The 23,217-nt window shown below is 37.3% G+C and overlaps 1 protein-coding gene across 7 annotated transcripts in view; it reads right to left on the bottom strand.

The window, feature by feature from the left end:
- Positions 1–11,728: 11,728 nt before the first annotated feature.
- The window catches only part of LOC145987689 (sushi, von Willebrand factor type A, EGF and pentraxin domain-containing protein 1), a 142,567-nt gene continuing 131,078 nt past the window's right edge, over positions 11,729–23,217 (bottom strand). For 4 of the 7 annotated variants that reach the window (XM_083122231.1, XM_083122230.1, XM_083122233.1 and 1 more), the window contains 2 exons: positions 21,394–21,475; positions 11,729–13,870 (listed from right to left, as the gene is read on the bottom strand). In XM_083122231.1, the coding sequence (XP_082978357.1) occupies positions 13,417–13,870; positions 21,394–21,475 (536 nt within the window). In that variant the 3' untranslated portion in view covers positions 11,729–13,416. Of the gene's footprint in view, positions 13,918–17,145; positions 17,328–21,393; positions 21,476–23,217 lie in introns of all 7 variants that reach the window. The other 3 variants (XM_083122235.1, XM_083122234.1, XM_083122236.1) reach the window with 3 other exon arrangements.

Below are 23,217 nucleotides of genomic sequence, written 5' to 3'. Positions count from 1 at the left end.
AATGGTTGGTAAACATTACCCATGATTCTAATGGGGGGCGGGGTAATAAGTCTCTGGGAAAATAGCTCTCACAAGCTTTCTCTGATGCTAACCTGATGGCCCTTGTTCTTAGGTTATGGTCTGTGGTTATTTATGTGTGGGAATATATGCCCAAAGCTGATTGGTCATAGTGTGGGCTGGAATTTCAATGGGTTATTGCACTGAGCTGCACATCTTTAAAGGCGGTTCTGTAACCGTGAATCTTCATCCCGATACCGCACAGATTCACAGAACCGCATTTAAAGATGTGCAGCTCGGTGCGATATCCCATTGAAATTCCAGCCCACACCATGACGCTGCCACCTCTGAATGCGTGATGTTCGATGATGTTCTTGGCCTGATTGCGTGTGCCTCATTCTCTCCAGACCCTTACATGCTTATCATCTGATTCCAGGGCAAATCTGGACTCGTCCGTGAACAGGACCAAGCTGAGACATTCCAATTGACATGTTGATGACACCACTTCAATATTGCCCCTCTGGCTTGGATGGTTAGTGCAACACAAACACGTGGTACTCGGGCATACAATAACTTCATGTGGAGCCTTTGGAGCACAGTACTGGCAGAAATTGTCTTGCCAAGTGCTGCAAGTTGCGGAGGTCGCTCATCGATTCCGCTTGGCTACTATAACAATATTTCGTTCATCAGAGGGAGCGGTAACCCTTGGATGACCAGGCACAGGTCTCCGGATAACTGTTTGACTTGTTTGGAATTGTTTCCATCATCGAGAAATTACCTAATGATCAACACCAAAGAAAATAGTGACATCTTTGACTGTCCTGCTTGAAAGCATCTGACAACACACCAGCGTTCATTATCTGTCACTCATCTTCTTTCAGCCATAGAAACACGAATAATCCTACAAAAGTTATAAACACTTCATATCAGCTTTTAAACGCACCTCAAACCCTTCAGAAAGATGACATCTTCAACGAAAGTGTGATGATTCTTGCATGAAATCCTCGCTTTTATGCTATTTCAAGAGCACAGATTAAGCACCTAGGTACAGATGATGCACTCTCTACTTACAAAAAGGAAGCTACACATAAAAACTGACATCTACATCCGCAGCAATTTTCAGCCACTCAATTTCAAATATGCTTTTGAAAATTTGTATTGCGTGCTTAACTTTTGGAAGGCAGTGTAGTAATAGATCTTGCATAAATCTTCTTTGGTACTGTGATTCAAAATCGTATGGCTCCAATATAATCCTTGCTTTCCAATAAGCTCGGCAGAAATAAATAACCCTCAATTAAACAACAAATATATTTTCATTATTTCATTTTAGTTATTTTATTACTTCATTATTTAATTTTAGTACTTAGTAAGTCTTTCGTGGGGGTCTGGACCCCCCCCTTAATTCCTTGCTCGTGTTACCACCTTGATGAAAGCAACAGGCAGGTAACAGGATTGTATTCTCAGTAGATACTCAGAGCTGTGTCGATGGAAGCCTAGGCTCCTGGTAGGGTCACCCATACTGGGCAAGTCTCTCAAGTAATAAGCATGACTAAGAATGAATATGTGGCCTCCATTTTGGGAGTTGGGCCCATGACCTTTCATCTGGAAAAGCTGCATTGTTATGAAACGTGAATGGCAGAGAATACAGAAGGAATTGTTGGAATGAAGCAACCATGGAAGAATGGCAAGAGATTTTTATTTTGCAACGTAGAATGTGCTCAGTCTGAATAGACCAGGAAGTTTCAGAAAATTAAGAGTATTCACAGGTATAGAAGGATATCGACCAGTTGAAACACCCAGACTGAGGTGGCTGAAAAAAAATATTTATCTGGGATGGAGAAGAAAAGCAGGAAATCGAGCCAACAGGAAACCTATCCTGAGGGAGGTAAACCTCCTTCAGGGACTCTGTCACGAAGGAAGAAGCAGTTCCTGTGCACATTGTACTGTGCCATGAAGGCGCAAGAGGTGGAGGGAAGGGGGGGGGGGGGTTGTTGAGGTAGGCCCCACCCACACACACTCAATCTCAACCTCCACAGTTTTTGTAGGGGATGTGATCAACATCATGCTCCAGCAGCCTTTAAGCCTCCTCCACCCCAGTTGCTCCCAGGTACCCATTTCTTTGAGGCTGGGTGAACTCCCAAAGCCTCTGTAAGGCTGGAAAATTTCTGACCTTACCTCACCCACCCTGGAAATCTAACCTGAGTCTCCCATGAAGCAGTCAGACATCCTACTGACTACTAGAGCACCACAGATCAGAAGGAAGATGTTAAGCTTTCATAAAATAAATTTTAATATTAATACATTTTACTAACAAGGGAGGTTATCTAAGTGTCCCCCTCAGATTTCCATGAAACTTGGCAGGTGTATAGAGGGGCCCAAAGGAAGAAATATGTGTTTTTTTGTTTCAGCTAAAAAACTGTTTTATGGGGCAAAACCTCCCCTCTAATGTCAAGATGAGGACAAATTGAAGTGCGGATCTGCCCCCTGTGTCCCCCTCCGATTTCCATGAAACTTGGCAGGTGTATAGAGGGGCCCAAAGGAAGAAATACGTATTTTTTTGTTTTGGCTAATAAACTGTTTTAGGGAACAAAACCCTCTCTCAAATGTCAAAATGAAGTGGGGATCTGTCCCCTGTGTCCCCCTCCGATTTCCATGAAACTTGGCAGGTGTATAGCCCCAAAGGAAGAAATACTTATTTTGTTGTTTCGGCTAAAAATAACTGTTTTAGCGGGCAAAACCTCTCCTCTAATGTCAAGATGAGGACAAATTGAAGATCTGACCCCTGTGTCCAACTCCGATGTCAATGGGAAGAAATACGTGTTTTTTTTTGTTTCGGCTAAAAAACAGTTTTAAGGGGCAAACCCCCCCTCAAATATCAAGACGATGACAAATTAAAGTAGGGAACTGACCCCTGTGTCCCCCTCCGATTTCCATGAAGCTTGGCAGGTGAATAGAGGGGCCCAAAGGAAGAAATACGTGTTTTTTTTGTTTCGACTAAAAAAACTGGCAGATATACAAGTGGAGTATTTGAAATATGGAGTGCATATCACTGGCAAACACAGCTATCATCGACGAGACGAAGAAAGGCATATATGCGACGTGAGATCATACAATGTGACAAAATGCGTTACATAATACACGATACATGCTTGACACAAATCATATGCAACGCACCTACCACGACGTATCACCGATGGGCAGTCTGTCAGGAGATACCTCACAAGCAGAAGAGATAAGAGTAAGGAAACGTGAAATGGTGCCAGGAGGCCAGTTAAACACAATTATCAGGTGTGCTGTAGTGGGATGGTATGTACGATAAGACATCATGAATCCAAATTCGTATGTGTGACCCCTTATATAAAGGCTCACAGAAGAAAACAAGGACAACCGTTCTGTATGGAGGTACCATGTTGAATGTAGTGAATGTGGTCACACTTTTAATACAGGCATTTAATGGCAGTAGCCCATCTCCTTTAACAGCAGAGGAGGCATATGTCGCAGACATTGTGAAGGACGTCATTGAAAGATGTACTGAAGATCCTGCGTACATCGTTGAATTTGCTACTTCCTTGGACTTTGACCAGCAAGACGATACGTATGCACGCGCTTTGGAAGATACAGATGATGACACGGAAGAAGACTATACCGACCATTGTTCACCACATACTGTATCCATTGGATATAAACGAAGAGCAGTTGACTTTTGGAGGAGTGGACAGAAGCGACGTTTGTCTCTGACCACCGCGCAAAATCAGTATAAGAAGGTTACCTCAACACGGTAACTAGGAAGATGGGAAGCACAGGTATGTGAAGGAGGAACACGGAAAGAAAAGCTGTGTCAGGTTTCCAAATACGTTTTAGGAAACTTTAGTGATGTCATGCAAGTAAAGGTTCCAATTCATGATATTGATATTCGGAGATGGGCTCTGAAAGCTAAAGCTGAATTGGACGTTCCTCGGTTTACAGCGTCACGGTTTTGGCTTTGGAAAATCAAGAAAACTTATCACATCGTGTCCTGGAAGGTCACCAAATTTGTTACACGCACATCTGCTGGCAAGAGGGAACATGTACAGAATGAACGTGATGGCTTTGTGGATACTGTTAAATCATGTATTGCACAGTACTCTGTCGCAAATGTGTTTAACTCTGATCAAAGTGGTTTTAATTTAGAAATACACAATGGTTGCACCCTAGCTATTAAGGGAACGAAGAAAGTGGAAACTATCGTGCAATCTGTTGCATCCACAACACACAGCTACACCATTCAACCAATTATTTCGGGTGCGGGAGAGGTGTTGTCTCCTCTCTTTCTTGTTCTGAAGGAACCTGGAGGTACCTTTGGACCCCATGTCAACCGAACACTGTTCCGTCCAGTAAATGTGTTCATTGCAGCTTCTACATCGGGGAAACTGACAACAAATCACTTTAAGACCTCTCTACAATTACACTGCATTTGGTACCGACAATCCTACAGTTCAGTGTTGTGTGTGTTCCAATTATAATTATATGAGCATGTTCTTCCGATGCCAGATGTACGTGGTTTTGGAGTCAGATCCCCACATTTAAGGGGGGTTACCCCCTAAAATATTTTTTAGCTGAAACAAAAAAAACAGGTATTTCTTCCTTTGGCCCCCTCTATACACCTGCAACGTTTCATGGAAATCGGAGGGGGAGACAGGGGTCAGATCTCTATTTCAATTTGTCCTCATCTTGATATTTGAGGGAAGGTTTGCCCCCTTAAACAGTTTTTTATCTGAAAAAAAAAAACATTTCTTCCTTTGGGCCCCTCTATACACCTGCCAAGTTCCATTGAAATCAGAGGGGTATACAGGGGTCAGATCCCCACTTCAATTTGTCCTCATCTTGACATTTGAGGGTGGTTTTGCCCCTAAAACCGTTTTTTATCCAAAACAAAAAACATATATTTCTTCCTTTGGGCCCCTCTATACACCTGCCAAGTTTCGTGGAAATCGGAGGGGGAGACAGGGGTCAGATCCCCACTTCACTTTGTCCTCATCTTGACATTTGAGGGGGGGTTTGCCCCTTAAAACAGTTTTTTAGCCGATACAAAAAAACACATATTTCTTCCTTTGGGCCCCTCTATACACCTTCCAAGTTTCATGGAAATCGAAGAGGGATACAGGGGTCAGATCTCCACTTCAATTTGTCCTCATCTTGACATTAGAGGGGAGGTTTTGCCCCCTAAAACAGTTTTTTTAGCCGAAACAAAAAAATACGTATTTCTTCCTTTGGGCCCCTCTATACACTTTCCAAGTTTCATGGAAATCGGAGAGTGATACAGGGGTCAGATCTCCACTTCAATTTGTCCTCATCTTGACATTAGAGGGGAGGTTTTGCCCCATAAAACAGTTTTTTTTCAGCCGAAACAAATAAACATGTATTTCTTCCTTTGGGCCCCTCTATACACCTGCCAAGTTTCATGGAAATCGGAGGGGGACACTTAGATAACCTCCCTTGTTGTACTAAAACCCAGATTTATTTATTTTTATTTATTTATTTATTTGAAAAGTCCTGAATACAGAAAAATCCATTTTACATCAGGATATCAACCGGAAAAGAAATAAACAAAATAATAAGATGGACACATACACACACATATACATATATAACAAGAATAATAACAACTAGGGCAAAAATAATATTATTTACTCTTCAGCTGCTTTATGCACGCCGCTCTGTAAGTCTGCTTTGAAAAATGGAAGCCCGGAGCGTCATTTAATAAGTTGTAAATGGTTTGTAGCCTGTAGAGAAGTGATCTTTGTTCTAAAGATAGCCTTGAAGATTTAATGTAAAAGAAGTTGTTGCATTTACTGTTGGGACGTGGGATTCTGATATTAAGAAGTGGCAAGAGTTCGCTGGTGAAAAGTTGTCCATTAATGATTCTGTAGAGTAGGGTTAAATCTGAGAGTTGACGGCGAAGAGAAAGGTCATGAATTTGTAGAGTGGATAGAATTTCTTGTTTGGAGAAGTTTGCAAGGGCTGCGCATCTGCGTTTGACTATTCTGGCGAAGAAACTTACTACTTTGTTTGTTTTCTTTAAATTGCTTTCACATGCCATTGACCAAATACAGGAGCCATATTCAAGAATAGGAACAACACACATTGTAAAGTAGGTTTTGAGGGCAGAAACGTGTGTTACGTCTGTAAATCTGTAAATTAGTCCAAGTGTTTTCGAAGTTATGTAGTCTATGTGATGGTTGAAAGTCAGTTTGCTATCAAAAATGACACCAAGATCCTTGTGCTGTCGTACGAACGGAATGACCTGGTTGCATAACTTGTAGGATGGCACTGTGTTATTGGATTTTAGGGTAAACCTCATGACAACAGATTTATCCGGATTTAATTTGAGATTCCAGTCTTGACACCAGCGTTCAATGTGTTTGAGATTGTCTTGGATATAGCATGTGTCCTGAAGTGAGGTAATGTTTCGGAATAATTTGCAGTCATCAGCATACAATAATACTGAACATTCGGAAGAAATATATTCGTGAATGTCATCCATGAAGAGAGAGAAACACAGGGGCCCCAGAGAACTTCCTTGGGGCACACCGGAAACTACAGGGAGCCACGACGAAGAACAACCAGATACGATAACCTTTTGCCTTCTATTGTGCAAGTAAGATGAAAGTAGTTTAAGAAGAACTCCGTGAATATTGAATCTATTCGATAATTTGTGGATGAGTTGCGTGTGAGAGATAGAGTCAAAGGCTTTGGAAAAGTCTAAGTATATGACATCCATGTCTTACTTGGCATTCAGGCAGTTAACTGCTTTGGTAAGCAAGCAAGCAAGGTTTGTGTCACAGGAAGCATGAGGGAGAAAACCGTGTTGAGTGGGAGAGAGAAACGGAGAAACATGTGCAAGGATACGATTAGAAATGATTTTTTCAGCTAGCAGTGCAAGTGCAGGAAGTAAGGAAATCGGCCGATAGGAAGTGACATGAGTTTTGTTTCCGTGTTTGAGGATAGGGACTATATTTGCTTGCTTCCATGTACAAGGAAACACACCTTCGGAAAAGCATTTATTAAAGATTGTGCTTATTGGTTTGGATAAGATATGGGCTAAATGTTTCAGAAATATTGCAGGAATATCATTAGGAGTGGTAGCTTTGGAACTTGAAACAGATTTTAATAATTCTTGAACTTCATTGCAGTTAGTTGAGATTTGAAAGAGTGTGTAAGGAATAATGAACCTGACTTCCGGTAGTGTGGTAGCAGCGTTCTTTGTAAAGTTACTATGGAAGTACGAGTTAAAAAGCGATGATCGCTCATCCTTTGTAGCAGACTTACCGTTCCAGGAGACTTGAGGGGGAATACGGTCATGTTGCCGGCGTGAGTTAATTAGCGTCCAGAATGGTTTAGGATTTTTAGCAGCACTTTCTGTTACACTTTGAATATAATTATTATAGTCCCTTTGAATTAAGTTTTTGCTATACTTCCTTAAGTAAGTAAAAGGGTTCAGTGTATGAACGTTCGGAATTTGTTTCCACAGGATCCACGCATTCTTTTTGTTCTTCAGCGTAAGCTTAGTCTCTTCAGTATACCACACAGGGAATCGGGATGTTCTTGTTTTCCTTAGGGGCACGTGATCTTTAATTACAGCCTGCACACAGTCCACGAGGAAATCCACTGCTTCTTCCGCGGGGAGGGGATCCATCATTGTCCAAAGGAATGAGGCTGGTGAAAAGGGAAAGTTCCTCCCAGTTGACTCTTTTCCAGTTGTAGACAGGTCTGGAGGAGGGAGAGGGCCTGGGGGCTTTTCCAGGGACTTGGATTTCGGCATGCATTTCAGTTTCTTCATTAAATGTTATTGATTTTAAAGCAGATTGAATATGGGTAATGTACTGGTAATTTTCTTGTTAGTATGCTATAAGTATTGGAAGCAATTTCATAGATTCCATAGATTTTATACCGGGTGGAGGCACCCGGTGGTTCGGATCCCACTTTAAACTGTAGGTCTAGTCCCGATTAGCCTAAATGTGCATAAAGTGGACTTAAAACACCAAATCAATCAATAAATCAATCAATCATAGATTTGATACAGAATGGAAAGCATTTAATGAAATGAATAATTCCTTTGGTTCCTTAAGTAATGCATGTCATCATGCTTCTGATGAGTTTCACTTTATTAGAAACTTATTTTATTAAACCAAATTTCATAAATTATACCTGTGTATTCATAAGAATCATATCAAAATGGCAGATATATCATATTGCTAAAGTTATCAATTTTTTTTACTAATAAAACAATATATTCATATTGATGTCAGCCAATGCCAATAATGTATTCATTAATTTGTCCTCTCACAAGTTATACCTTTAAAACTTTTATTATCTTATATTTTGACAGAGAATTAGCCTTATTTCTGGTATTTTTCATAATTTAAATAATATCTAGACTTCAGAAGGCATCGGATAGGAATTATACTTTCAATTTTGTGTTGAAGATATTATTTTATCTCACATTATTTTGTGACAAAATACAGTATGAAAATGTATGTTGCATCTTTATAAATGTTCCGCAATGAACATTAAAATATGTAATCTTCTGTAAACCTCATTGTTTTATTATGTTTCTCTTATGTTAAAAATCACTGAGAGCAAGTTCTTGTTGTAATTAGAGGCCTGCACAAGACCTGGAGCAGACCCGTTCGCGAGACATCGCTCCTGAAAAGCCATGCAACCTGCGCAACACCCTCGCTTGAGCACCTTGCCCGACCATATGCCCAGATCGTTCTTGGCAGGTATTGAAAACCCGCCGGGTACCCGCAGTCGTAAGATACCTAGTAGGTCTCAGTGCGTTCATTCAATCAACTGCACGCCCCTCCCTCTGCATGACGTAGTTGCTTCGAGTAGAAACTGCACCGGGCTCACACCTGTCTGAAGTGTTGCCAACTGCAATAGATTTTCACTACTTAAAAAAGGGAACTCAAAGCTTCGTAAGCCACATCGCCAATGAAATGAGATTTACGAATGTTGCTACCCCCTCCCCCACACACACACATTGAAATAGGTTTTCCGTGGCACAGGATCCATAAGTATATGTCGTAAACAAGCAATATACGTATATATAGTGATATAGGGCAGGACTGAAACATGTCACGTTCGACGCTGAAGTCGCGAGTCGAACAACACACTGTTCTACTGCGAACACCAGGGCCGTAGCCAGCCAGGGGCATTGCCGTTACCCTCGTTGGGCGGGGGGGGGGAGGCAAGTACAGTAGAGCGTCGATTATCCGAACGTCGGTCAACCGAACGACCGCTTAACCGAACTGTGTACTCGCTCACTTTCAGATATCTGTAATGAAAAAAGTACGTGACTTAGCTGCTCGTAAGCATGTAGGCTTGCTTAGACAGACCAAAATAAAGGATTTTTTTAAACGTTAATTTTGTGTACTGTGTGTATTGTTCATGCAAAATGCGTATGTAATATGTACATATTTTTGTTTAATAAACTGTACCACATACTATATATTCCTACTAAAGTTGCCTTTGTACGTTACTTTGTAATACATACTTAAAGAGATGCCTGTTTTTATGAATAAATTTACTGTACAGTACTTCTTTTTGGCAAATAAACATGTACAGTTCGATTATCCGAACAAACCAGTTTTCCGAACACCCATGTCCCCCAATTACTTCGGATAATCGACGCTCTACTGTACTTGGATAAACGTGCCAACAATAACAATAATAGTAATAAAGTAGCATGAAAGGCATTATTATCCTCATAAATCATGCAAAAAGGGGGTAGAAGTCGGTTCTGAAGCATTTGTGTTGAAACAGAGGATTAGAAATATTTTTTTCCAACACGTCAATTTCACATTAGCTAATAATGGAAAACAAGCACACAAACTGTTTTTGAAAGAAAGAAAGTGCATGATAAATGCATTCCGAATGTACATACATATGGCATGTAAAATTTCCATCTACAATATGTTCTCTTCACATGGAGTGACGTAAAATAAGAAATACATATGCTAACACTAAATTGGGTACATATTCAAAATTTCATTAAAGCATATATATTATTTAAATACATTACCTAATCAATTCATCCAACTCGTAACAAACCAACTTTAATAACAAATAATATCACGGGCTGCCATGGCATTCTCTGTTTTAAAACTTTTCTCACTTAGATCGTTCGGCACCCAGGGCCGACTCCCGCTACCCCCTTGCTACGGCATTGAACTTGATGAGACTGTATAATATATTATAATATATTTCTACTTTCATAAAATTTGAAATCAAGGTGTTGCAATTACCTCCTCCATTCCCCCTCTGCAGGTGCCCTTGGCCGTCTGGAAGGAAAATGCAAGAGAAATATGAAAATTAATTCCATCTTGAGTACCTTTTAGCCCTGCTACTCTTAAATTCTGCTAGCCTGTTTTTTCTTGTACTTTAATGTTTGACCCCCACCCTGGCCCCTCCGCTACACTTTATTTCCGTCCAAGGTTATGGGCAATGCCCCCTGCCACCCCCCCCCCCCTGGTTGCGCCACTGCATGCCTGGTTAAGGCACCATGCAATGAAAAACAATTAGTTTTCAGTGAGGAGATTTTTGTTTGCTCGATCATTCATTTAGATAAATGAAGCTGTAATATTACGTGCATTTCCTAGCAATAAGATAAAAACTGCTTATGCTGAACTGAAATCGTTAAGTATATAAATTCTTCTTGTAGGAGAGAGCTCCTCCTAGGACTTCGTATGATTTAGGAGCTACGTAAGTAGGCAACACTGGCTGTAGCTGTCCACGTGGTGATGAAACACCTGGAGCGACACGCTGCCGGAGGGCTGTTTCCTTCCAGCAGGTTTTGCAGGCACCCGGGTCTTGTTGAATGCCCAGGTACCTTGTAAGCGCAGAGCGCCTTGAAGACCATGAACCTGGGTAAAGACGCAAGTCGACTCGTTGCCGTGGGTAGGCGAGCAGGTATACCTGTCCTCGCATGCAAGCAGGCAGCGGGTAGGTAAAAGGCAGACTATGCAGCCCTCTGGTTGTAATTCACACAGAGTTGTTTCATTATTTTTTTTCAGAGAAAATGAGCATGAAGAATCTTGTCTACTTGAATAGTCAACAGGCATTGGCCGATATAGTGGTTTGCATTGAGGCCATGACAGAAAAGCATAATCTACAGAGTAACAAGTGGATAGCATTTGGTCATACGCTGGTTCTCTTGCTGCTTAGGCCAGAATAAAGTACCTTCATCTGATCCATGGTATAATGTCTGCTAGTGAAGCTATGTTGGCGATAGCAGATTGCAAAGTTAAGCTTCCTGATACATAGAAACAAATGCCATAGAGGGACAAAAGTATGAAGCAGAATGTGTTAATATTTTCAAGCGTTAATATCTGTCAAATGTCCACCTTACCTGGGTAAAAATTTTATCTTCAGCTGCCCCTGACTTTGGCTAACGAGAATATCAATTTATTTCTCTTCTCTAGTAAACAAACAATGAAATGATAAACAGTCATTTTACATGAACATTTTTAAGCATGTAGCATGTGCTTACTTTTTCCATGCATCTAGTGTCTTATGCACTATTTTGGACAACTACGAATGTAAATGTTTCCAACCAAAATTATTAGAACATATAAAATCTAGACAAGAAAAAATAGCATTATATGTTTATATATTTTGGGCTATTCACCACATTTGGCCATGTATTGAGCATAAACAGACTTCTTAATAATAAATTAATTTATTTTCTCATTATTTAATCTATTTCTACATAATACATACATAAATATACTATATTTTCTTTTTTTGTTTAGTTTTCACAAATGCATTCATGTAAATTCAATTGAATTAATCTCACATACACATTACACAATTACACTAATATTCACAATAAAATAACTGGAAAAAATTTACTAGGAATATTCTCATTATAATAATAAACATCATAAACAATATGTCATGAGATGTTGATTGCTGTTAAAAACTTCATTCAGCAGTATATACAGGAATATCTATTTTTAAAGGGATTTAATGCCCTTGGCTTTATTTGACAAACCAGAAAGTAATATTTTTATTGAGCTTTTATCCATATTTTCCATTCTTGATCAGTCAAGTAATCAGTGGAGTGGTGAGTGCCACACAACTCATCAGTGTTGGATATAAATTAATTTGCAGATGACATTAGGACAATAAGAAATAAGGTTATGCATTAGAAACATCTGAAAATACAGTGGAACCATGATTTTTTTTTCTGAGGGACCAAGGTGTATAAGCTTAAGATGCAGGATAATTTCATAATATTTGGACCATGAAGTCTGTATAATGCCAGAAAATATAAAATCCTGAAACAAAAAATTGTAGTTCTACTGTAACTTGAATAGTAAACTTCCATAGCTAATTTTGTAATATTTAAGTCAAGCCTTTGATGAACTTTTCTTTCAGAGTTTATAATATTTGCATCAATAGCAATTTTCAGGAATCAAATATATGTATGTCCTTTCTGTGTGTTTTCCTTCGCAAATTACTGACAGTGCCATATTGAGTCATTAAGTAATAAATTGCGACCCAAAAACTTTCATATAAACCAAAAAATCCATTGTGATACATTAGTATAGATGTAACATCAGTTCATCATTGCACAAAGATATTAAAAAATTCAGTTTTCACTAAATCTTATGTCTGTTTTAGAATTTTTTGAAATACATATTCTTTTATAAAAATATAGGTCTCGTTTTCACAAGTTTTGAGCTCTTGACTAAATTAATTATAATAACAGAGAGAGAATATATAAACTACCACAATTTTCCAAAGAATAATCTTAAAATTTACATAATATATAATTAGTTGACACTGTGTATATTTTACTGAATGAAGCTTGAACGAAAGGAAAAAGTCTTTGGAATAACTATATCTATACACCTTTCTCTTATGTAATTATTTTTGTATGAATTGCATCAGCCTCATTCTCAGTGTGCATAAGAGTGCATTTTAATGCAGAACAAGGCCAAGGAATTCATTCTATATATTCCATTGTTCTTTTGGATAGTGGCACATTGGATTTCAATAACTTTCATTAGTTCATTTTAAACATTTCTAATATCTATTATCTCATTAAACCTCACCTATTTTGTACTCTTGTCTTTTATCCATGATGTACCCAGAATTCATTGGAAAAATCACAATCTCTGTTTCTCATAAACCAAAAAGTATATACCCACAATTATATCTCTAACCATAAATATCCACATTCATATCGATGAAATTCTGCCGAATATTAAAAATATAGAGAAGCTATATTAATTAATCACAGATTTAAAAAAATATAGAAAGAGAAAAGTTGCAATGTGTTGTTCCACTACATTATTTTTACAAGTACTGAGCATATCCGCAGTCGTGTACATATTCTACATATTGTGATATCCATCCTATTCAAATGTAATCTTAAAACCTACTTCGCTGTGGTCGAGCACCGTTACGATTTTGCCAGTCTCTGTCTTTGTTAGCGTTGACACTCGTCTCTCCGCTTCCCGAGCGTTTGTGTTCGTGATTGTGATGATGGTGATGGTGATGACGCTTCTTCTCCCCTTTAGGATACACTGCTGCCACATCATTCACAACAAGTTCGCTTCCGTCTTTCATCCCCTCGGAACCAATTCGGCCACGATAGTTGGGTTCATCTAAAGTTTCTTTACGTCTCAATGGGCTGTGGTTGCCTCCCTTTTCAGTGTCGGGAAGACGACGCACCCCATTTTTGTTTGTGGATTCTTGTAGGTTATCCCAAGCCTGCTTGTAGTACTTGTTCAGTCCTCGACTCTCGGAACCTGATGAATCGTAAGATGCGACTGTGTGACTATCGGGTGAGGGACGATGTCTGTAATGTTTTGTGTTGCGGTTCCTGCGAAGATGACGACAGATTACGGGTTGTTCTATAATTGCTTGGACCTGTAAGTCAGAGTTAGTTGTCCTATGTTAGTCCTAAGAGGGTTAGAGAAAGCATATAGAGCAAGAAAAGAGCATAGGAAAATAAAGTCACTTGGTCAAATCGTGAAATGTTTGTCTGTCAAAATTTACGTACATTTAAATGAAAAGATATGGTAGGCCTAGTATGATATATATAAACCATCAGCAACATTAATATAATTGAAGTCTTCATTCAATAACAAAAACAAAACTGAATATGAAATATAATTTAAAACAATACATTTTAGGAAATTATTGTTGTAAATATCATATACAAGTACTGCGCAATGGTTGCTACCATAAATAATGTATTTTAAATATTTTAAATAATTTGATCAACCCTATGGATTAATTGTGACAATTTGGATGAATATATGAAACACATGAGGACCTTTGGCATGTGCATTATAACAACTAACCATTACACTATAGTGACTGGAACCAGTATTAGTGTAACTCCATCAGTAAATATATAAATGGCTGCAATGTTCATAATCTGGGAATCCATTTATGTATATACTAATACAATTCTCAAGGAATATCCTTGTAAACTTAATACATGGTTAATAAAATTGTCTCCCATTTTAATTATTAGTTTTTTAATTATTATTTTATTTTTTATTATTATTATTATTTTTTTAATTAATTCTGCAATCAGCAAACCTGTGTGTCAGGCTTGAAGGGGAAAGTTCTCAGCATTATAGTGATGTTCCTAATGATGAAGGTGCCGACAACATAATAAATAATGAATATATAAGTAAAACTATAGTAAATCTACATAATCCTATTAGAAACTAAATACCTTTTCCAAAACTCTGGAATGTAATCACTAATGCTTTAGTGTTGATACACAAAAGTCAAGTCTGCTCTTCAAATATATATTTCTTCCACTCAACAAATACAGAATATACCATTATAGAAAACAATTTCTCAGTTGATGAATGTCTGTGATACTTTCCATACTACTCATAAATGAACATGATAGTAATGGGTCTTCATCTTTGTTTATATTTTCCTTAATTTGTATATCACTGATGGTTTATGCGCAATATATTTCTAATAATTTTAATGTTATAATTTAATCTCATTTGAAAATTTTTCAGTAGGCCAAATGTTCAAGTCTTTGGTCAAAAGCAAAAAGCAGAATAAAAAATAACATGCAAAAATGAAGCATAATAACATACTTATGCAGAAATCACATTATAATAAGTTGCTGTTAATCCATGCATCAAACTTATGTAGCCCGAAATAGAAAGTTAATTAACAGACAAGCAAGAAGTTTATTGAATTGTTAAAAAAAAAATCAATCTTATTATGGACATACACATTATTGAAGCACAATTCCCTTAATACAGTAGTGTTAAACATAAATAAGTTCTTTTCATGCAATAATTGGAAAATTATGTAATTCAATTAAATTCATGCAATAAGTTTGAATAATTATTCAAAGACCTTTTTGTTGAATTTGAAGTTAGATTAATAAAATGTAAGAAGCTTATGAATGAGTAATGTCATTTTTTATAATGTTGTGTGTGTGTGCTATCTTGTGGAGTCATTCGAAATGTTCATTATTGTGGATCTTTCTGTTTAATGTCATGAAAATGATGTGATACTTTATGAAAAGAATGTGACATTGTCAGATTTCAAATATTCATCATCATATTTATTTTCCATAGTGAATATTGATAAAAGTCTAAAATAAATATATAATACTGAAAGTATATTTTCTTTGGTATGTTACACCCTCATTGTCGTGTTTAACTGTGCCTAAGGTTTGCATTACATGGGAAGGAAGAAAATGAGGTGACATGTAGGAATTTTGTCTCTAATATAATTAATCATAAACTTCACAGTGGAAATGAGAGCCTCATTGGTCTAGTTGGTAGGGCATCTGACTTTCATGCGGGGGACCTGAGTTCACTTCCCAGGATGGGTGATCTAAGGTCGGATTTTTCTGTACTTGTCCCTGCATAAAGTGGCTCTGGGGCTCACCCAGCCTCAAATCAATCAATGGATACCTGGGTGCAACCCTGGCAGTCAGAGTGTGGGGCTCTAACCCCACATCCCCTAAATGTGCTTTCATGGCACGGTGTTATATGCACGGGGAACTTTACATTTACCTTACAGTGGAAATATAATAATGCATTGTTTCTCAAATATTCTACTTTCAAAAGGCCTCCTCGATGGCGCAGTGGTAGCGTTGTCTCCTTGTAATCAAGGGGTCCCAGGTTCAATACCCGGTGGAGGCACATAGTGGTTCGGATCCCACTTTAAACTGTAGGTCCAGTCCCAATTAGCCTTACTGTGCGTAACTCAATCAATCAATCCACTTTCAAAAGGGACATAACTTGTGGAAATTACTAAAGAGGAAAACAAATTTTGAAAGTGAAACCAAACCCAAGCTTTCGTATAAAGCAGTGGCACTCAAACTTTTCATATGAAGTGCCAGTGAGCCTAATTTAGTGTTTGGAGCAGGTCATGTTACAATTTGCTTACACTAAGGATAATGGCCCAAAATAAAATTACTAAGATGGGGTAATTATTTGGGGAATCTTAGTATATAGTCTATTACTTTGTGACATGGTTTTAGAAGGTATTTAGACAATTTGAATAATTTGTGTATGTTATATGTTCATTAAGATTAATCTTTTTTCACTTTCAAAATTGCCAATTTTTTTTTTTTTTAATTTTATTTTAGTGTGTTTGTTTTACTAAGTAAGAATAATTTATTAGTAAAAAGATTCAGATCTTCTCTGTTGCTTTTCTTTGTGTTCAGGTGTTTTCATAATTTGACCCTTAATGGTATAATTGCTATGTTGTCATCATCTTCTGTCGCAATACAAAGATGCATTCATGAACCTTATGGAGTTGGAAAGTTATATCACCATACCATAGATGTCACATTATCATATTCATTATCTCATAAGGAGTTGATGTTTATTCTGTTACTATCAATTTTGTTCTAATGACCAAACATTAGCCAAAACAACCACAACCACAACCACACTTGCTTATAGTTATGTAAGGTGTTAAAATACCAGTACCATGAATCATGCAGTTCCACTTCATTCTAATAATACTACTTTACACATGTTTGCATCTATCTGAACTTTTTTTTTTTTTTTTTTTTTTTTTTTGATAAAGACATCAGATATGCAACCACTATATACTTTTTTTTGCACGTTAGCTAGCTGCGCATGCATACAATACCTTTCCACCAAATTTTGTCCATTAACATCTGCTAGAGTGGGTTTGAGAAATAGCCTGCGCGGTTTCTATAGCCCCGTGAGAATTCACGACGCCCCACCTGTTGATCAGGGAAAGGCAGGGCCAAAAGCGTGTACCAGCGAGATGGCATTGTTCGCGCAGGTGGGAGTTTCGTTTTCTTTCCACTAAAAACAACAAGGGGGAAAATAATTAATCTGAGTGTTGTACTGTGCTTGCTGTTCTATTAGCCTTTTTAAAGTTTTGCACTAATTCTTTTTCTAGGCATTTAACAGAAGTGGGTTCTTTTTTTAATTTTTGGAAAAACGAAAGTTTCTCTACTAAACTACATTTTAATTTCACAACCAGAAAGGTATTCATGCATTTATAATTTCTTATGTGAATTTTATAGTACAGAACCATTTTTATGAGTGAGTATAGGAATTTGAATTTGCTTGCAGCCAAATTCTGTTGTTTGTGAACGATATGTGGGAATTAATTTCTTTTTTTTAAACAATGTGTGAAAATGTGTTACTTGTTTCCACTTGTTCTTTTTAAACTCATATGCCATCTCATTTTTATGCTATTTAATTTCTTAAAATATATTTTATATTTTCATATATTTATGCCTTATTTCAAACATATGTACACTACAGTTAAAATCGTGTGTCAAATTTTCAAGATTAAATTTATTCATAGATTTACCCAAACATTTTCTGTAAGAACTTGGCATGTTCAAGTACAAAAATGTGTCTCAGCATTTTTTTAAAGTAGAATATTCTTTTGTTTGCTTAATTTTCAATCACAAGTTTCACACTACTGTCTCCCAATAGCATAGTGGCTTATGCTAAACCTTATAATTGAGGAGTCTCAGGTTTGTTTTCCAGTGAAGGCAGATTGAACATTGTTTCAGAAGCTACTTTAACCAGTAGATTCAGTTCCTGTGTGAGCATGAAGTGGACTGAAAATAAATTTTACTACCACCATGTAATGAAGGGATCCGGGGTTTGATTCTCAGTAGCTCACATTCCACTTCAAGACTGTAGATCCAGACCATATTAGCCTGTATTAACACAAAGTGTATAAATCTTTGCAATGAAATGGACTTAAAGTAAACTTTCACACAGGTTTACTGTTTTCTCATTTTTAATGTGTCTCTTCAACCTGTAAATGGATTTTTTTGCAGGCCAATGTCACATACTTGAGTGTCAAGATATCGGTCCATGTAATAAATTTAGTCTCCATTGTCAAGTAGTTTCTGTCTTGAATGTTGTCCCATAAAAGATAGAATTAGAAGTTTCTAGAGGTACAATTGGATAGAGGAATGAAATAATAGAAGTAGAGTATCTTTCTTATGAATGAAGTCGCATGATCTACATAATGGCTGAATATACAACGTGTTCTGCTCAAGCCTCCCATATTTCAATTCATTATCGCTAAAAGGTTATGAAGCATAATGGAATGCGAGTGGTACTAGACGAAAGAGAAACTCAAATAATTTTATTGCATGACCTCGAAGTTCACCATTCTCTCACTATACAGCGCCACAATCATATAAAGCACAATGGTGACTCCGCAGCAGTTTGCACAATCTGTATTCTAGTATGCAGAGACCAAATCAACCATTAAGGTATGGTGTGCAAAGGTTTTGGCGATTGGAAGTGTTAATAAACAATCCGGAGGTTCTCGTCAACATGTTTCAGAGGAGAAGGTGGAAATTCGAGCGGGATTTCAGAGAAGCCCATGTAAATCACTTCGCCAAGCATCCAAGCAGTTCAATGTTCAAACTTTGCACACCATGTCTTAATGGTTTTCCCATCAGGTGCTTCACCCCCATATTCTCTCCGGTAATTTATTTGCACTGTAATGATTGATTTGGCCTCTGCATACCAGAATACAGATTGTGCGCGCTGCTGCAGAGTCTCCATTGTGTTTTATGAGATTGTGGCCCTGCATAGTGAGAGAACGGTGAACTTCGAGGTCATGCAATAAAATTCTTTGAGTTTCTCTTTCTTCTAGTACCACTCGCTTTCCATTATGTGTCATAACCTTTAAGCAATATTGAATTTAAATGTAGGAGGTTTGAACGGAACACGCTGTATATATAATGAATATGCTAAATTTTTTATTTTGAATTACAAAGTGTACATTGCAAATATTTTTAAAGGTAATAATATTGTTTTATATACAGTGGAACCTCGATTTTACATTTTTCAGGAGCCCAAGCTGAAAAACCCTAAAATGCAGGAAAATGTAAAATGGGGAAAATTTTATAGCAAATTTACTGTATTGGGACCATGAATATTGAATGTATAATGCGGGAAAATGTAGGTAGAACAGTAGATCTTAAATTCGAGGTTCCACTGCATGTATTATTTAGTAAACTGGACAGAAAAATTGTTTCAGTTTTAGATTTTGTAATATTTTATTTTCAACTTTCCATTATAATGTCAGTAATTTTCAGTGAAATAGCTCTATTGGTTCAGTATTGATGAATTATTTACTCATCTCTACTGAATTTTCAGTATTTTATTTTGTTTTCAAGAAGATTCTAGTAGAAAAAGGAATCAAAAGTACATTTCTGATAAAAAATAGTCATCAGTATATTTTAAACTCATTTTTCGCACATATTGAAATTTTCATATGTATTCAAAATTCATTAATTAAAAAAATAATTTATGATCAGTTGCTGATTTAATATACTTTAGCTTAGCAGCAATTAGAAAGTGGATATTGTTATTCATAATATTAATCAAAAACCTTTACCCCATTCAAGCAATGCCCTTATTAATTTTTTATAACTGTTAGTTCACAAGAATAGTACTTTTATCATTATAGCGCAACATGTAGATTTAGCCCATTTGTTAACTGAGTTAGTTTAGTTTAATACAGCAGCTAGCACAGTGAGTACACATGCATTTGAAAGCAGAAGAGAAGACACACTGTTGCAATAAAGTATAGGAAAAGAAGACATGAAATTCAAAAAAACATGTCACAAATACAACACACACAGTGAGAACAAGAACAAACATGTTAACATATTATAATGATAAAAGAATTCAACTTTCTTTTGCTTAGAGAACTCAGTTGTGTTGTAGGTTAGTCAGTGATTTATGTCTCATTGTGACATCATGCTGTATGTTGAATTGCACCAATGGTGGTGCCAAAGTAGGGTTCAGAGGGCAAATATCCCAAACCGGCAAAGAAGAATAGCAAGATAAGTAATCTTTTAGTTCAAATTTGTATTTTTGTATGGTATTTATAGATATATTAAATGTGACTCTCCCCAACCCTACGTCCCCACTATTTATTTCTGCCAGCATGATTGGATTGCACCCAGGGAGCAAGGTAAAGTTGTCCGTGCATATAGCACTGTAGCATGAAGGCATATTTATGGAATGTGGATGTATGGCCCCACACATTCTCGATCTCAGCCATTTCAGAGGTGATGTGATCGGCACCATGCTCCAGCCACCTTTCCCTCCAATGTCTGCCTCCAGGTACCCGTTGCTTTGATGCTGGGTGAGGCCCAGAGCCACTTTATGCAGCGACAAGCCCAGAAAAATTCTGACCTAAGATCACCCACTCGGGGAATCAAACTCTGGTCTCCCACATGGCAGTCAGACACCCTGACGACTAGACCACTGTGTGGGGTATTAGTCTTAGCCTAAATAAAGAATTGACGAAATGTCATGGATTGAAGGTCAACGTACCTCTGTCCCTTAGTGAATTTGTAACATGTAAACTAAATGCCATGGGATAACAGTGCTCTGATGGTCACGGTCTGTTAGAGAGGTTTTCATTGAGTGATACAAGGCCAGTTGGTCAAGTCCCATCTCCCCGATGGTAATTGGCTTTCTAGATTGAAGTCCGGTATCTCTTCTTTTCAAGTAGCACTCAAATTGTCCTCACGATGCTGGGATGACACCAATATTTTGGGAGCTCCCACACTGGAGATCTTTGCAACACCTAATTTTAATCCTTATTATGTAACTTTGTTTTTTTGTTACCTAGCAAGTTGCATGTTAAGTAATGGGATGTCATAATAGCTCCTTGTTTATTTCATAATTCCAATTTCTACTCTTTGGATCAAGGGAAATCCCCCAACCCTCTGGAAATAAATTGTTGTTATATTTAATGCACTTACTTTACCTCTCGCTGAATTCTTGCCCTTGAATTCTTTTTTCAGTATAATTTGTTTCTAATAATCAAATCACAATAATACATATAAAAATTTAAAATATACAAACTTACCTCCTGACTAATATCACAATGGTTGTTATTACAGCTGCTAGGAATACAAAACCACCAAAGACTCCCAAAGATATGATGGCTCCTGAAATCAAAAAATAAAGTGTCATAATTGTCATTATCTTTTACTTTGTTTATGCGTGCATGTGTGTTATGTAATTTAGCTGTCAACCATAGTTTTCATGTTATTTGATTGTGCTACAAATATAATCTATAGCTTATGTGACTTATGTAACTTTTTATGCTATCATAAATGCTATATTATTACGTATGCAAATATAATTGTCAATTGATTATTCTTAAAAGTATCCATACTGGCTTTTGGCTGCCATATTTGTATTATCATGGGCTCACCATTGAAAGTGTAAGAATGTAGAAAATATTGGAAACTACTCCTTCTGTGATATAAGATGTTTCATCCCTCTAATGGATAGTCACCAGCAATAAACATGTGATTTTGCTTTTTGTTGCTTAGCATTGCTTTTCTGCCACTTTTGGCAAATTGCATTATGATATGATGAAATTGATGAGATGACACTCGCAAAGAATGCCCATGTCCAGGCTGGGATTTGAACCTGGGACCCCTGGCATTGTATCATGCTATGCTAACCATTCTGCTACAGAGATCGACTGAAAATTTGCTATCAAAATCCACTCATCGTAGAGTTAGACAACATGCATAATGCTATGTTGTAAAATGAGTATTTCTGGATCTGTGGGTTCCATAATTGTTGCTGGTGACTGTTCTTACACTTTACCAAATAAGGAAAATACCTTTTTGATAGGCACATTTTCACTTTTTAACAGCAGGCACGGAAACCATGTAGCTGTATGATTCTGCCAATGCATTTCCTGAATGGGTCATCATGTGTCATGGGGATGTTGAGGGGATGACATGAAAAGCTAACATGTGAAGAAAATAGAACCATTTGGATGCAAATTTTGAAGCAGTAATTCAAGAGGAGTGTTGGCTAATGCAAAGTGACATTACAAAGTGCACTTCAGCATGTTCAACCTGCAGAAATGTGTTATAAATGCTGGTAAATTTTAAATAAAGCAAATGACTGGATGACTCGTGCCACTCATGTTCTGTCGCAAGCATACACAGGATTTTTCTCAGGAGAGGCTGGAATTGTAAATGTGGATTTTACATATTTTTAACACTCATTTTAAAAGTTGTTAACAGATAAAAATGGTATGACATTAAAAATCTTCGTGCTTCATGTGCCAACAACATTCTTGTTAAAAACCACACAAAACAAATAAACAGCATGATAAGAGACACTTTAAATGTTTGTCCAAGCTTTCGACTCCATCTCGGAGTCATCATCAGGGCTGGTACATAGTACAGCACAGTTAAACTGAAAAACCCATCCTCTTCACCCATCAATCGGAACAACCTGGAACTTACCAACACTGCAAGACCACAACAACATTTTCCGGTAGACACAGCAAGTCGCACCATCAGAACCTTGACTGCATCTACGTTGCCTCTTGACCAGTACTGATGATGACATCGAGATGGAGTCAAAAGCCTGGACAGAATTTTGAAGTCTCACATTGTGCAGTTTATTTTTTTTGTGTGGTTTTTAACATAAATGGTAATTGGGGAAGGGGTTTCCTGAATTATTTATAGCTTTCATATAATTTTTTTATATTTTTTTCAAAATTTCAGGAAGGGCTCCCAATCCCCCCTTCCCTGCTCATGAATATGCAAGTGCATCCTGTCATGTAATGTGACTAATAAGCAGATAAGAATGTTGGTTATAATTTTGGATTACCCCCAAGATATATTACAATGAATTTGTTCGTTCATGTATGTATATA

The sequence above is a fragment of the Lepisma saccharinum genome, chromosome 5 (genome assembly GCF_977018435.1).
Source record: "Lepisma saccharinum chromosome 5, izLepSacc3.1, whole genome shotgun sequence".
NCBI classification, from domain to species: Eukaryota; Metazoa; Arthropoda; class Insecta; order Zygentoma; family Lepismatidae; genus Lepisma; species Lepisma saccharinum.
The sequence above is the reverse complement of the archived record's forward strand: the minus strand, read 5'-3'. Positions and strand labels throughout refer to the sequence as shown.